Raw genomic sequence first — 14147 nt, 5'->3', positions numbered from 1 at the left:
CATCCAACAGTGCTGCTTCACAGTCCCAGCCCACTGCACCGCACCCTCTGCGGACGGCAGGCAGCCGGGGCAGGGTAGAGCCCAGCGCAGCAGGCAGGCAGCAGAAGGCTGGTGCGAGCAGCATCGGCTCCTGTGCTGCTCAAGAGATCAGTTACAAAGAGCAGGTTTCAGTCGATGAGAAGGAGCCGCAGCACTGACAGGAGGTTCCTCACCTCAACGCACCAGCCAGGCAGCAGCAGGCCCTCAGCTTGCTGGGGCCCTCCAACAGAGGTGCCCCATGCCAGGGGGACCTGGTCCCACAGCATCTTCCCGGTTCCTGCCTCCCCCCTCACCACTCACTGCAGCACAAGTCAGCTCTGCTGCTTCTTCAGTGCAAGTATAAATCAAGCACTTCCAGTTCTTCATATTCTGCCCCAAATCAACCACCTGCTCTTGTTGGGGAGAACAAACTAGGACAGCACAAACCAATGTCTAAACCACACACGCAAGTCATTTTCCACCTCTGGAGTCAACATCCACCAGAGTTCACGAAACTGGCGAGATGGCATCAGTTCCATCAAAGTTACCTTCCATTTGGCACACCTAAAGTTCTCTCTCCTTAAGCTCCTAAGCACATGCCTGGTTAGACAGGTACCACCAGCTTCTTTACTTGCCAATAATAGAAAGTAATACCCCCTGCCCACTGCAAATTGCCATTACCAGGGCTATGACTTAGTACAAACAGAACTTCAGGGACTTCAATTTACAGGGGTAGAATTAAAAGACAAAATATATCAGCTGGACAGGAATATATACAAGGGACCCTGAAGGAAACCAAGCTCTGCATTGTCAAAGCATTCCACCAGCAGCTCTCGATTGCTCAACATGTGTGTGAGGTTTTGCATCCCTCCTCAGAGCAAGCAGGCAAATGGTGTTCAAATGCACCAGAACGTCTTACACCAATAAAACAAGCTGCTCTCAGACAGGAGTGCTGCACTGTGCGGGGATGCACCAGGATCACAACTGTGGCCTCCCACTACCTAAAACCAAAAAAACCCTACCCAGAACACCAGGACACTGGCAAAGTTAAAGCCTGGGAGGCATAAGAGCCACTATGAACTTAAATAAACTGATTTTTGTCTCATCAACACACTCCCATGAGCTGTTGGGATGAAACAGCCCTGCTTTACCACGCAGGCTTTGGGGAGGCTTCAGGGAGACAGAGTAACTGGTGCAAGACACAGCTGTGTTACAGCCACTGGTCGCACTGTCACAAACACCTCTCCCACAATAATCAAGCTTTAAAATAAAAGGTATAAACTTACAGAGATGGCTTGAAAACCCAGAGGCCTGTTAGACTAAGAACAATGGTCAGTGAGTGCTCCAGGACAGGTCCCAACAGTGGAGTCATTCAGCCAAGTGACCGAGATGAACAAACACAGGACAAAATGGGGCAGGAAAGACTCACCCAACATAGCAGAGCTCTACATACACAGGACTGGTCCCAGGCACTCCAAACAGGCTCCTAATCCCACAGGATTCCCAAGAGAAGAGCCAGAGCATCCCTCTATGTGCAGCATACCCACCATACAGGTATTCCCTGTGCTGCTACCCCAGCCCACTGCTCCCAACCCCACCAGCCTCTCTGCTCTCTTGCTCCCAGTTTAAAGCCTTCTCCCCGCACTGGCCGGCCCCTCAGCAAGCTCCCTTTGGCTTTCCTTGGCCAGGTGGATCCTGTTGCTCCTACCCATGGGGGCTGTGGGGGTGAAAGCTCATCACTCTCATCAGCACCAGATGTATGGGCAGGCTCTGACCTGCATTGCCCCCATTCCTCAAGGATCAAGGGGAAAACCATCTGGGTCCCCATGCTCTTGACCACCCCACCTGGGGCCACAAAGTCCTGCTTCACCTTCTGGGTGTCGCCTCGCAGAGAAGCTGTGGCTGCCCTATCCCTGGCAGTGTTCAAGGCCAGGTTGGACACAGGGGCTTGGAGCAAGCTGCTCCAGTGGAAGGTGTCCCTGCCTGTGGCAGGGGCCTAGAACTGGATGAGCTTTAAGGTCTCTTCAACCCAAACCATTCTATATTGAAACACGGCCTGTGTGGTACCATCTCTACAGATTTGCCTTCTCAGGGCTAGTTTCAGTATATTTAACTTCTGCTATTGTCTCACCTAATCAGTTTTCTGGGATAAAAGCTGGGATAGGTTGCAGTCAATAGGATTTACTGTTTTCGGCTGTCCTCATGATCAATACATATTTTACAGAATTACTGAAAAAATCATTCAGGAATGGTTGGAGACATCTCATTAGGAAAACAGATCTGCTGTGTTGGCACGTCACAATATCCTTACTGTGATAGGTTGCAGAAGCCTTAGAACAGTGGGTCTTGTGCTAAAAACAAAGCTGCTGTCCAGTTCTTCCAGTTCTCAGACCACTGGAACAGCTGACCCCTGCCCTTGACCACAACTCCTCCTTTCAGTTGCTGGAATTCTATCAATTGTTGGACTACCAAAGGGAATCAACTCCAATATGGTTCTTTTTCTTTTTTTCCCACAAAAAAAGTCTGAAGTCAATAACAGTAAAACTCTTCAAATACATTTATTTATCACCAATGAAAATACTGTACAATGCCCAGGAAAAGGGCAGGAAAAGGCAAGGCCTTAAGACTGGCTCTCATCAATGTCCTTGTCGGGATCCATCTCTGCAGCTTCGCTCTCCTGCTGCTGTTTCTTCCAGAGTTTAGCCATAGCAAGCAGCTTGAGATTCGGCTGATTGGCAGTATCTTCTGGGAAAATATAATCATAGTATTCCTCCCAGCCAGCATCAGACTAGGGAAAAAAAGTACCATAAAGCATGTTTAATCTGCATGTTCATGTGAACTATTAGAAGGTGCTTCTAATAAGCTTAATGGTGAAATAAATTAAAATCCATGTTTGTTAAACCAGTGAGCTGAATGGGTGGGTATAAGACAGTACCACTGCCATGCACAGTGAGCAGGCAGATGTGATGAACAGCCTGGCTGTAGTTTCCCCAACAAAGTTAAGAAACAAACACAATCTGCACAGTACTACCTAAAGCTGGTTTGATTTGTCTAGGGTCAGAGTTTAAACTACAGGTGGCTTGAGCATGGGAGTATCTCACTCTGAATCAGCTCTCCACCCAGCCTGTTGCAGAGTAGGGAGCTCAGCAGCACATTTCAGGCCAAAGCTTTTTTCCAGCTCCTGCAGTAACACACATGCAGTTACAGCACCCAGACATGTTTCTGTAGCAGACCCCAGCACAAAGCCACCAGGGATTCAAAGCAACCACATGCAGAATTTTAACTCTTACCCCATCTTCAGCTTGCAGTTTTCTCCTCTTCTTTATCTTTTCAGGCATAAGTTTATCTACCCTCTCTTTAGTGGCATCGCTTCCAAACTCCTCTTCAAAGCTCCTCCAGGATTCCAGCAGCATGACCCGCTCCTCTTTCTCCTCACAGTTCCGCATGGCCTTATTGGCCTCCTCATAGATCTGCCGGCCCCGAGACAAGCTGCCCTCCCTCCCTGCAGAGAGCTCGAACTGTGCAAAGCTGATCCATACCTGTGGTGGGAACAATCAAACCACGCTGAAACCTCCACTCCCATCTCTGACAGCTAAGTGACAGTTTAAAAACCAGAGAGCCAAAAAAGCCAAGTGTCAGTGCAAGTCTAAAGTACTTTTTCACAGCAGACACCTGGAAAATCCAGATTTGTTTCCCATGTGTGAGATTTGACTCACTTTGGCAAGACAGAATATTCACATAAGCCATGCTGACAAATTCCTTGTGGTTGTTTTTGGTCATGGCAAGTCTGCCTGAATTCAGCTGAACAACAGCAACAAACTACACTGGAAACAGCACAACTATTTTTGCCTTGTAATGTTTTTGCAAGTAAAATTCCAAAGCTACTCAGCAGTAAGAGGGCTGCTTGGAAAAGCTTCTTTCATAAGAGATGCCTGTTGTCGTGTGCAAGTTAGAAAATGCCTTTCCCCTTTTATGGTGCAGACATGGCTTAGGTTCACTGTTGATTTGAAAATCAATAGTGGAAAAGCCAGAGAAGCAAAGCAGTCAAGGGTTTCCATCCACCATGGGCCAGATTCAAGACCAATCTGGGTTCTGGGTACCCACGCGTACCTTAACGTGCTGTGTCCGCTGAAGTAACCTGCGGTAAAGACTTCTTGTTTTCTCATACTCCTCTTGCTCAATTTCGAAGTCAATGTAGGACTTCCAAAGAACCTGCAGAAGAGAAGTCTCTTGTTATATTCACAGAACACTGAGATGATGGGGGAAGGAACAGAACAGAGCAGGAGCAGAGATAAATGTGAAAACTCTCTAAAAAATGTTTCAGAGATGCGAGGAGGAACTGCCTGCAGGAGGGAGGGCTGTGACCAGGCAGGACCAGATCTTGTGCACATGATCTGCTCAGCTCACTGCAGGAAGCATGCTTCCCCTCCATGTTCTATCATGGGATTTTCATTCTTCTGTACCCTGCTAAGACACAGATGCTAAACTAATGAGACAGAGGCTAAGGCACTCTGTGAGCAGTTCTGTCCAGGCCAGGAGATGAGTTACATTTAATTAGCCATAATGTGTAATAAATACCTTTAAATGGTGCCCACGCGGAGCTGCTGCCCCACCTTACCTCGGGCATGTCCAGCCGGGGCTGCCCAATGGCCAGCTCATATATTGCACGGGCCCGGTCGATGTCCCCCAGGATGGTTTCCAGTTCTGCAAACTTAATCCAGGAGGTGCAGTTCTCTGGGGCAAACTCCAGGAACTTCTCATAGAGCTTCCGGCAGCGATCGAATTCTCGCAGCTGTAGCTCCAGTTCAATGTAGCCTTTGAACAGTTTGTTCTTTGGACATTTACCAATGGATGTGCCCTAGGAAGAAAAACCCAAATGACAAAACCCACTTAAAGACCTTGCAAAGAGGAAAATCCCACCCTGTCTTCTCAAGACCCATTTACTCTCCAGTATTTGAACTGAAATTCGCTTTTGAGCAGAGTCTGGGTTTTAAGACTCTGGCCAGGGCCAGTCTGAATCCAACCAGTGTGTGCAAAATCAGTGTTCCTCCATAAACACCAACAGCAACTCTGAAAGCAGAAAACCTAATTTACTATGCTCCTACATAACACAACTGCCCACAATGTATTCATTGACACTCAGCCCATCTCATCAAACGAATGCTTCATCTTGCATCAAAAGCTGAAGCAAGCATAGTACCAGGTTGTACCAGTTCTCAGGTATATCGTAAAACAAACTGTATCAAGAAAAATCATCTCCTGAACCACCACTGCTATTCCCCATCACAAAACACTATCCACCCTCCCGGCTTGCTCACGGTAAAAAGTGATGGAGAATCATGTTTTCAAAAAATACTTCCTTTTTGGTATGCTTCAGCATCTGAAGAAACCTGTATGTCCTAAGCCACAGTGCCAAGCTGAGAGGAAGCAGTTTTTGATTCTTAATTCAGGAATCTTTTGGGGATGGACTACACATCAGGGACTGTAGTGATAAGACAAGGGGTAATGGGTTCAAACTTAAACAGGGGAAGTTTAGATTGGATATAAGGAAGAAATTCTTTACTGTGAGGGTGGTGAGGCACTGGAATGGGTTGCCCAGGGAGGTTGTGAATGCTCCATCCTTGGCGGTGTTCAAGGCCAGGTTGGATGAGGCCTTGGGTGGCATGGTTTAGTGTGGAGTGTCCCTGCCCATGGCAGGGGGGTTGGAACTGGATGATCTTAAGGTCCTTTCCAACCCTAACTATTCTATGATTCTATGATCTTGTAAAGCCGGAGTTAAGAATGGGCCTGAGACTGGTACGTAGTGAGCCTCATGCTTTGAGTCACTGGGAAAACAAAGAATCCACACACCATCTGCAGCAGACATGAAAATAAGACAGAAGATAAGGCAGAAATGCCATCTGCATGCTGATAAAAGCTTCAGATCCAGAGCGGGACCCTCTCTTCTGAGTGGTGACAGTGCAGGACCCTCACCCTGGGACAGGAGCAAGGCTTCCTGCCAAAGAGATGGCTCAAAGCCAATTCATTGCAAAAGAAAGACAGAAACTGCCAAATCTTGGCTCAGTCTGAAAAAGTATTATGGCTGCAGCAACAAAATCTGGTTTCCAAAATAAGACAAAGGTGACCTACTAAAAATAGTTTGTCAAAGAAATTAAGCAACAAGATGGAAAAAGACCAACAAAAGAGAAGCCTAGAAGAAAAGGAGGAGACTTTATTTCTAGCCAGGCTGAAGCACCCTTTCCAGAATCTACCATGACATTTACCTCAAAAAATAGGCAGCCAGAAGCAGGGTGCTGGTGGGTGACTGCAGTAGTGTTGGGTGATGGTTATTTTACACCAAGCTATAACAGCAGCATGCTGCAGGACAGACGGCTGTCTTCTCCTGCAGGGAGACAGTAACAGTCTCATAGGGAACTTAACCCCTCTGCTTCATTTTGTTGTGGTCATGGGCAGAAGTCTGTCTCAAGAGGCTTCACTACCACGTTGGGGCAGATTGGTCCAGTGGCAGCTATAGAAGGGCACTCACATTTATGCTCTTGCCACTGCTGTGCCATGGGTTTGGTAGAAATCCCATCAGCTTCCTCTTTAAAATCAAATCACCTCAACTACTACCAACGCTGTCTTCCTCCCAGAATTCCCAATGCCATCACTGAGCTTATTTAGAATATCTTAACTGAAGGAAAGTTTCATTTCAAAAGGTTTTGCTGCCAAAATGTACTCCATTGTTCTCTGACATGCTGACATTGACACAGTGAATTTGCACAGAAGCTCTTGAGCCTGCCCAAAGTCCCTGTGATTGCTTCTATCAGCAACCTTGTAGCTGGCACTCCAATGCTCTATTCAGCAGCTCTTCATTTCCGGGATTCAAAACCTCCTGTTTATTTCAAATGCTTTTTAAAACACTACTGTTAGTGCAAGTGTCACCGAAACGAACCAGCAGCAGTTAAACACTTCCAAGTGCACTAAGCTGATTTGGGTGCTCCTGCATTCAGATCTGTGTTGTGTCAGCTGAAACCAGAAAGCTGCATTCATTCTGCCCATGGCTAATCATCATACCAAGTTACGCTTCTTTTTAAATCACACGACAGTGAACACTGGTCCCTGCAGACCTCTCAGATGCTTTATTTAAGTGGATTAAACGAGCATCTTATAAAGGACAATTTAAGAACTTTTAATGCCGTTCCCTTGGTACTGTTAGTGAAGTCTATTACAGATTAACAAAAGCTTACCAAAGCTCTTCTGGCAAGTGGCAGATTTTTCTGTCGTATTTCAAACTGTGCATACAGCAGCCACATTTTGGCAAACGTAAACTGAAAGAAAAAGAACAATGTGATGCTTAGGGTGGAAGCTTATAAATAACACTGCATATATTTAAAAAAATACTCATTCTGTCTCGGTCTGTACATTCTGTTTTGTCTGCACAAGGTGTTACTGCTACTGCTGTTAATTCCATTTAACCGCAGTGCTTTCCTGTTGAGAAGTTGACAGTTCATAACCCAAAACACTCTCTCTAGAGCAGGACAATATACTCCACAATAACAAAAGCAAAAATGGCCAGGACAGAAGTCTTCTAAAACACAGAAATGTTTTTTTAATCAATCAACTGATAGGTAAAATATCAGCTATCACTGATAGCTCTAAATTACTAGAGATTAATCCTAACCTACCCAATTGATACTCGGAAGACACAAATAATGACAAACTAAGAAAGAAAGTACATGAACTAAGATTTCTTGACATTCCATGGCAATGCTGATTAGTTGTTTTAATGGTTTGGCCACATGGATACTTTAGTTAAAGCTCACTGGCAATAACATCCACAAACCCAAACAGGTCTTGAAGCCGGATTGTAACGGGGAATGCACACCTGGAAGAGTTTTATCAAGTGCACCTCCCTCAGCTGGGGCCATGCAGACAATTACAAACAGTTGCTACAAAAGGTGGTAACTCCCTATTAAAAAGAACAAGAAGTCTTCTGCAAAGACTACAAGCAACTGGGCTGAGACAGAGAAGTAAAAGGTTCGGTCTGAGGAAGAAAACAAGTAAGTAATGAATAGCAGAGAGGCCTTCCCTGCTGCTTAATAGTACTGCACGCACTATCCTTTGGCTCTGTGTTATTTCAGCTTTTTAGAGCATACTTAGCAATTTGAAAATACTGGAGAAACCCTTACATTGTATCTGCATGAGGAAATCCCTTGCAGGGAAAGAAAATCAAAGGATCTTATCTTGCCAGTTTTAATCCAAGACTCAATGCAAAGCCCTAGAGGAGCCATACCTTCTTGTGGGGAATGAGCTCAATGCAGGCCTGATACACCTGCCTGGTTCGCTCCGCATCCTGCAAGAACAGGCAACAGAAATACTCTGTCACTGCTAAGGTTATGCTGGATTTTGCATCATGCAGTATCTGCAAAACTGCAGAAGTAAAGCTGTTTAGAATTGTGTATCTTTAAGATGTAAACATCCTTATCTGCTTAATGTGCACAGTTCAAAGGCTGTGACTTCTGAGAATCGATACAAGTAATCTTTTCAAAATAAGATTCAACACTAAAAAAATAGACAACAAAACCAGGAGTGTTCCTGTTTTCTGGGGAAAAAGTCTTTTTTTTTTCCTTTAACAAACACTTCATACTGCACTCCAATTTTATGAAATAAAGAGCAGCTCATGCTGTGTGACTGGTAATGAGAAATACTTACACAGCCTCAAAAGGCCCCTATAGCAAGAGTTTGATTGTTCAATTCTTGTTGAACAATCACAGATAGCTTTTTTAGGCAAAAAATTTTGATAAGTTCAGGAACAGGCAATTCAAATGGGGCTGCTTTTATTATCAACCTATTTGTGGTTGAATTGTGGTGAAACTGAAGTACTTTTATCCCCTATATATGGGAGGGGAAAACACCCCCATACTTGTTGGATTTGCTATTGAAGTAAGACATAACATTTTTGTATCTCTGTTTTCTTACTAAAATTTCTGTAGCTATTCAATGTAAGGAAAATACATGGGAAAGACAGGGGGAAAAAAACCAGTTCTTACTACTTGCCTTTGCCTCCAGCTCTTCATATAATGCATAGTTAATCCAAAGATAGATGTATCTCTTCCAGTGCCTCTTCTCTTGAACTGGGGGAACGTTGGCGATGGCTCTTTCGTACACTTCTCGGACAGCCTCAGCATCTGCATCACTTTCAACTAACCTCAGGTAGTCAAACCACGCATCATAATTATGTGGATTTGCCTTCCAGAAAGATGGGAGTAGGGAAATGGGAAAGAAATTTCAGTAACTACAAACAACAGACCCTGTTTCTTTACCTATGGCTTTTATATAGAATTTCTCCTTCAAAAAGAGATGATTGCAATATTAATGCAAACTGTCAGTCTCACGTATGCTTATGCGAGAGCTCTGGGGTTCAAGTGCATTTGGTTCTTTATTTTTAGTTTACCTGCAAATGTCCTTTAAGTGAAGGCAAACAAACTGAACTGTGAGAAGGGAAGAGGAAATGGGGAAATATATGATATTCAGTGAATAGCAGATAGGTGCGGAACACTCATTTTCTCACAGAAAGGTATTTACACACAGGTGAGGTGTCCTGTAACAGCTACTGTATAATACAAGAAGTTAGAAGCTAAACTGTACTGTACCCCAAGATGACGGTGAAGGGTACTGAGCTCTGAGTTCAATCAAAAACTTTGTCTCTGCATTCTATGTTAGAATACAGAATCAAAACAATCCATGAATGCAAGCATCATTCTCTTCCCGGTGGATGGTATTTTTTTTCACTGGGCATCAAGGGTAACAAGACTTATCAGCCTTCATATCCTGAGACACTCATGTACCTTAAGCAGCAGCGGGATGCATGATGCGCCCAGTGGATGTTTTAATACATACCTTTACTTCCTCTTCATACTGGAATCTCCTCTTGCTGACAATGATGTCCTCAATTCCCCTTCTGTCTCCAAACTTCTTCTCAAAGATGGTGTAGTTCTTGAAGAGATTTGAGGCCTCCTGTTTTGGGATTCTATCCAAGGCATACTTGTAGATCACCCTTACTCTTTCAAACTGAAAATATTAAATATCATTTGAGTAACACCAACAAAGCAGCTCCTGTCTTCCCCCACAATTTCTCAATGAGCTTTTGGCAGTATTTAATAAATGAAGAATCACAGAATATCTCAATACAAATTACTTGAGACAGGACTAGCACAGATCTCCCTGAAAAGTAAACTTGGGGCAGGGAGTGGAAATACCTGTAAATATTAAAACCTACCACTGCTTATTCATTTACAGGGTGTGCAATATTGAGGGTATATTCAAGAGGTTGTGGGTTTGGGTTCACAGAATACTTTCAATTCCTGAATGGTCTGGTCACTTTAAAGAGAACACCTGGGAAAAACATGGCTCCTTCAGTTTTCGTCATGCAGGCCTACAACCTCCAACAAACTTACAAGTCTGAGGATACGTATTTCATCCAATGATACTGTTCTCAGGCTTGGCAGATCTGGTGCCCAGCTTTCTTAGAACATATTTCCTTGGTGTCACCAAAAGGTAAATACAAGCTAAGCAAAAAATTGCCTCTTTAATTCAGACTACAACAGCAATATCTCACAAGGTGCTGGAAAATGAAAGTATTGCAGTGAATGTTAAGTGGCCTTAAGTTTGATATTGAAGAATGAATCTCATGGGGGTGGTTGGCATTAGTGTGAGGTATTATCAAGGTCTTACTTCTTTCTGGTTCTCCTCAAATTTTGCAAAAGCCACGTACAAGTGCTCATCCATATGCTCTTCTCCAAAGAAATCCACTGCCCTCTCATATACCTTCCTTGCGTGAGCAAAGTAACTGTGCTTCTCTTCAAAGCGGGCATACTTGATCCAGTTTTTAACATCAGGATGCACAATCACAAGTAGAGCTATGTTAAAGAAACAGTGGTGGTTGCACTGACATTTCAAATTGCATTCTTCCCAGTGACTGCAGGGTCATGGACCACATAGAACAACTCTCAAGGATAGCATATGCAAAAAAATCCAACTGGGAAGAAGACACAAAACAGCTCTATGCATGCAAAGGCTTTGTGCCTTCCTGAGAACTTGAAGAAATTTTAGAAAGGGATAAAAATCAGGCAAGAGTCAGGGAGAAGTTTAAAGAGGAGAAATCTGAAACAAATGATGACTGCAAAAAAGCTGTAAGCATGAGTGCTGTTAAATACACACTGTTGTGGCAAGATGTGCATTTGCTGAATGACTTTGGAAAGCATATACTAAACACTTCAAACACCTACTGCCGGCTCTTGGCATGGTGGCCTACTCCCAACATGCCACAGTAAAAAGAAGCACACAGACATAGCTGGAGGTAGAATAGATAAAGAAATGAAAGATGTAGGCCTAAACTTGGGCAGTGTTGCAGTACACTAAAAAGGATATATCTCTCATAAATGCTGCGTGCCCTGTCCACCTCCTTGTATCTGAGCTCGAAGTTAATGTAGGAATGCCAAGCCTGCTCCTCTGGCTGCCACTCCATCCACCGTTCAAACACCTGACGTGACCCAGCAATGTTCCCCAACATCTCTTCCATGTACGTATACTTATACCTTATAAAACAAGATCCAGTTTTTACAATCACACAATAAACACATATTACAAGGATGTTGTTAGTGCTTGATAAGAACATTACTGAGATTTCTTCACCTATTTTCCACCTGCACCCCAGAAATGCCTATAGACACTGTTGTGATTGGCAGCATGCAGATACACGAACATCTTCTCTCCCAATAGTCTGACTAGTTGAAAAGTACAAAACCATTCCAAAATTTAAGCCTTCCTCTTTTCTTCAGACTTGCCTGAAGACTTGGAGAAACAGAAGCCAATGCACTGTTGCATGATACCAAACCAGAAACATGATCCTTAGTCTTTGGGGCTGGAAACAACGCTTTGCTCTCTGCAAACGTACCAGAACTGGTTCACCCTGGGGAGGGTGGTGATAGCTCGGTCCCAGATGTTTCGGGCATGATTAACCTGGCGGTTCTTCATCTCCATCTCTGCATACTTCAGCCAGAGTGTGACATTTCTGTAGTCTACATCTAAAGCACGCTCGTAAATGGAACGGGCTCTGGAAAGCAAAGAGAAGTAAGCTGTGTCTGTAATGTGCCTCCAAGACTTTGACACTGTTTGTCACTAGATGTTTTAAAAGCTTTGTAAGAGATGTCTGCAGCTGTATCATAATTACCTCTGTATTTCTTTCAGGCTTTCCTCCCATTGTGCGTACTTTATCCAGTTACTGATAACAGTCCTGTTTTTCCTTATGTTATCTTCAAAAGTCTGAGAAGAAAATTATTTAAGTAAGAAATCCCTCTGTGTAGACCAATCTTGTTATAAATGGCTCATGCAATATTACTGCAATTATTGGAATTAATTCCAAATGTCTTACACCCATACAGATGCAGTAACAGATCATACTCAATACGCTTCCTCAAAATTGCATGACAGAAGCTCAAAGTGTAACTACTGATGGAATAACAACAAAGTATTTTTTGCCTTTTTTTTTTTTATAAATCTCCTGCTTAATGATTCAACAGCAACATTATGTGGACCGATGTAATCCAGTTACTGCAAACAAACCAGAATATACTTGGATGCTTCAGCACAAGTTTCTTCACTCTGACCTGTATGTATCACTACTCCGAATTCTTCTTTAGAGCAGGATGCCTAATTCTTATTCCCCAGATTTAATATGTGCCAGACAAATTTCACTGTCAGTGGAACAGTGAGAGCACCTTCAGCCCTTTGCTTGGCTACTGTCAGGATCAATGCTACTGGTGTTTAACATGGTGTAACACAGTTAACGTGCCAGCTGTTACTGCCATTCAGGACATGTAAAAAGGTACCATCAGACACTGTTTCTGCAGTGCTGTGGTGCTGATCACTGGCTCTGGCTGCTCTCCATATGCCCGAGGGAGGTACACCTGTGTCCAGCACAGCAAGGCCTGATGTGTTCACAGGGAGCCCTACCCACTGTGGTAAGGAAGGAACAATCACCTGCTCAGGGCTGAGCACAGGGGTGCTGGGCCAGCCACCACAGTCCTCAGCTCTGAACACACGTGTGCTTCAGGGAATGACAGCCCTGGTTCATGCTGTCTGCATCGAAACGTTTCCAACACTCAGCAATTTCTTTACAGTTCCCTGTAAGGGATATGCTTGCTTTGCTGATCCACAACAGCACTTATCAAAGGAAAAAGCAGAACAAAGCCACAGATAAGTTTGCATAAGTAAAGCAATCCTTTCACATAAAGCAGAAGAAATGATCCCTAAAATCTCTTATGCCAAATGGTCGAGTTTCAAGACAATTATCAAACATAATCACGATTAGTGCAGACAGCTGTGCACTAACACTATAATTATACAGAACAGAAATAGCGCTTGCAAACACAGTAAAATAGACTGTCTCTTGTTTAAGTTAGACTACAGTAGAAGTTTTAGGGCTTTATGTGAGCATCAAGATTAGGGACTTTTCCTTTACCTTCCTTTTCCGGAGTTTATAGTCATTTAGCTCCTCAACATCTGTGATCTTCTGTTGGGGAGGTGGTGGGAGAAGCTCGAGTTCTCTCTCTTTTGCTTCTCTTAGAAGCTGCTCTGCTGTGATCTGAACTTCCGCAGGCGCTTTATTTTTCACCTGTAGAGTGAGAGTCCTTGATTCGCATTTTCTTCCAATGGAAAATTCGGATTTCCCCCGCCCTGACCCATTAACTCACTCCCGCGGGTGCCTGCGCTCGGTGTGTGCCGAGGACGGATCCGACATCCCGCGCTCTCCGAGAGCGTCAGGGCCCTAAGCGCCAGCCCGAGCCCCTGCCTGGGGCATGGCGGGAGGCGAGGCTTCCAGAGGTCGCGGTGAGGGGCGGCCATGGGGACCAGAGGGCGCCTCACCCGCTTCCCGAAGGCAGCGGGAACTGCGGATCCGGGACGCCCGGCGCGGGTAGGCCCCGACCGCCCTCCGCTCCCGTACCCGCCCCTCCGGCCGCGAGCCCGCAGCCTCCCCCCCGCACCTTCGCCACTTTGGGGATCCGCTGCTTCCCGGCCGCCGTAGACGCCATCTTGCCGCCTCTCCGTGCTAGCTCCGCCCCGTCACCCCTGACCTCACGCAGCGT

The 14147-nt window shown here is 44.8% G+C and overlaps 1 protein-coding gene across 3 annotated transcripts; it reads right to left on the bottom strand.

Annotated features, from left to right (window-relative positions):
* Positions 1-2582: 2582 nt before the first annotated feature.
* Positions 2583-14120, bottom strand: CRNKL1 (crooked neck pre-mRNA splicing factor 1). Of its 3 annotated transcripts, XM_080616267.1 has the most exons (15): positions 13755-13993; positions 13523-13675; positions 13042-13224; positions 12233-12324; positions 11957-12115; positions 11431-11597; positions 10735-10913; positions 9901-10071; positions 9058-9249; positions 8294-8353; positions 7248-7328; positions 4637-4876; positions 4129-4230; positions 3309-3557; positions 2583-2806 (listed from the first exon to the last, which is right to left on the bottom strand). In XM_080616267.1, exons 5-15 carry the CDS (start codon positions 12040-12042, stop codon positions 2639-2641), a joined length of 1695 nt encoding a protein of 564 aa, XP_080472393.1. In that variant the 5' UTR covers positions 12043-12115; positions 12233-12324; positions 13042-13224; positions 13523-13675; positions 13755-13993; the 3' UTR covers positions 2583-2638. The 3 variants fall into 3 exon arrangements, with proteins under 3 accessions (XP_080472393.1, XP_080472391.1, XP_080472392.1); XM_080616265.1 differs by lacking the exons at positions 13042-13224; positions 13755-13993 and adding an exon at positions 14046-14120; XM_080616266.1 differs by lacking the exons at positions 12233-12324; positions 13042-13224 and having other exon boundaries at positions 13755-13994.
* Between the last annotated feature and the right edge of the window lie 27 nt (positions 14121-14147).

This window comes from Psittacula echo (assembly GCF_963264785.1).
Source record: "Psittacula echo genome assembly, chromosome: 4".
NCBI classification, from domain to species: domain Eukaryota; kingdom Metazoa; phylum Chordata; class Aves; order Psittaciformes; family Psittacidae; genus Psittacula; species Psittacula echo.
Note: the sequence above shows the minus strand (reverse complement) of the source record. Positions and strands in the feature narration are given on the sequence as shown.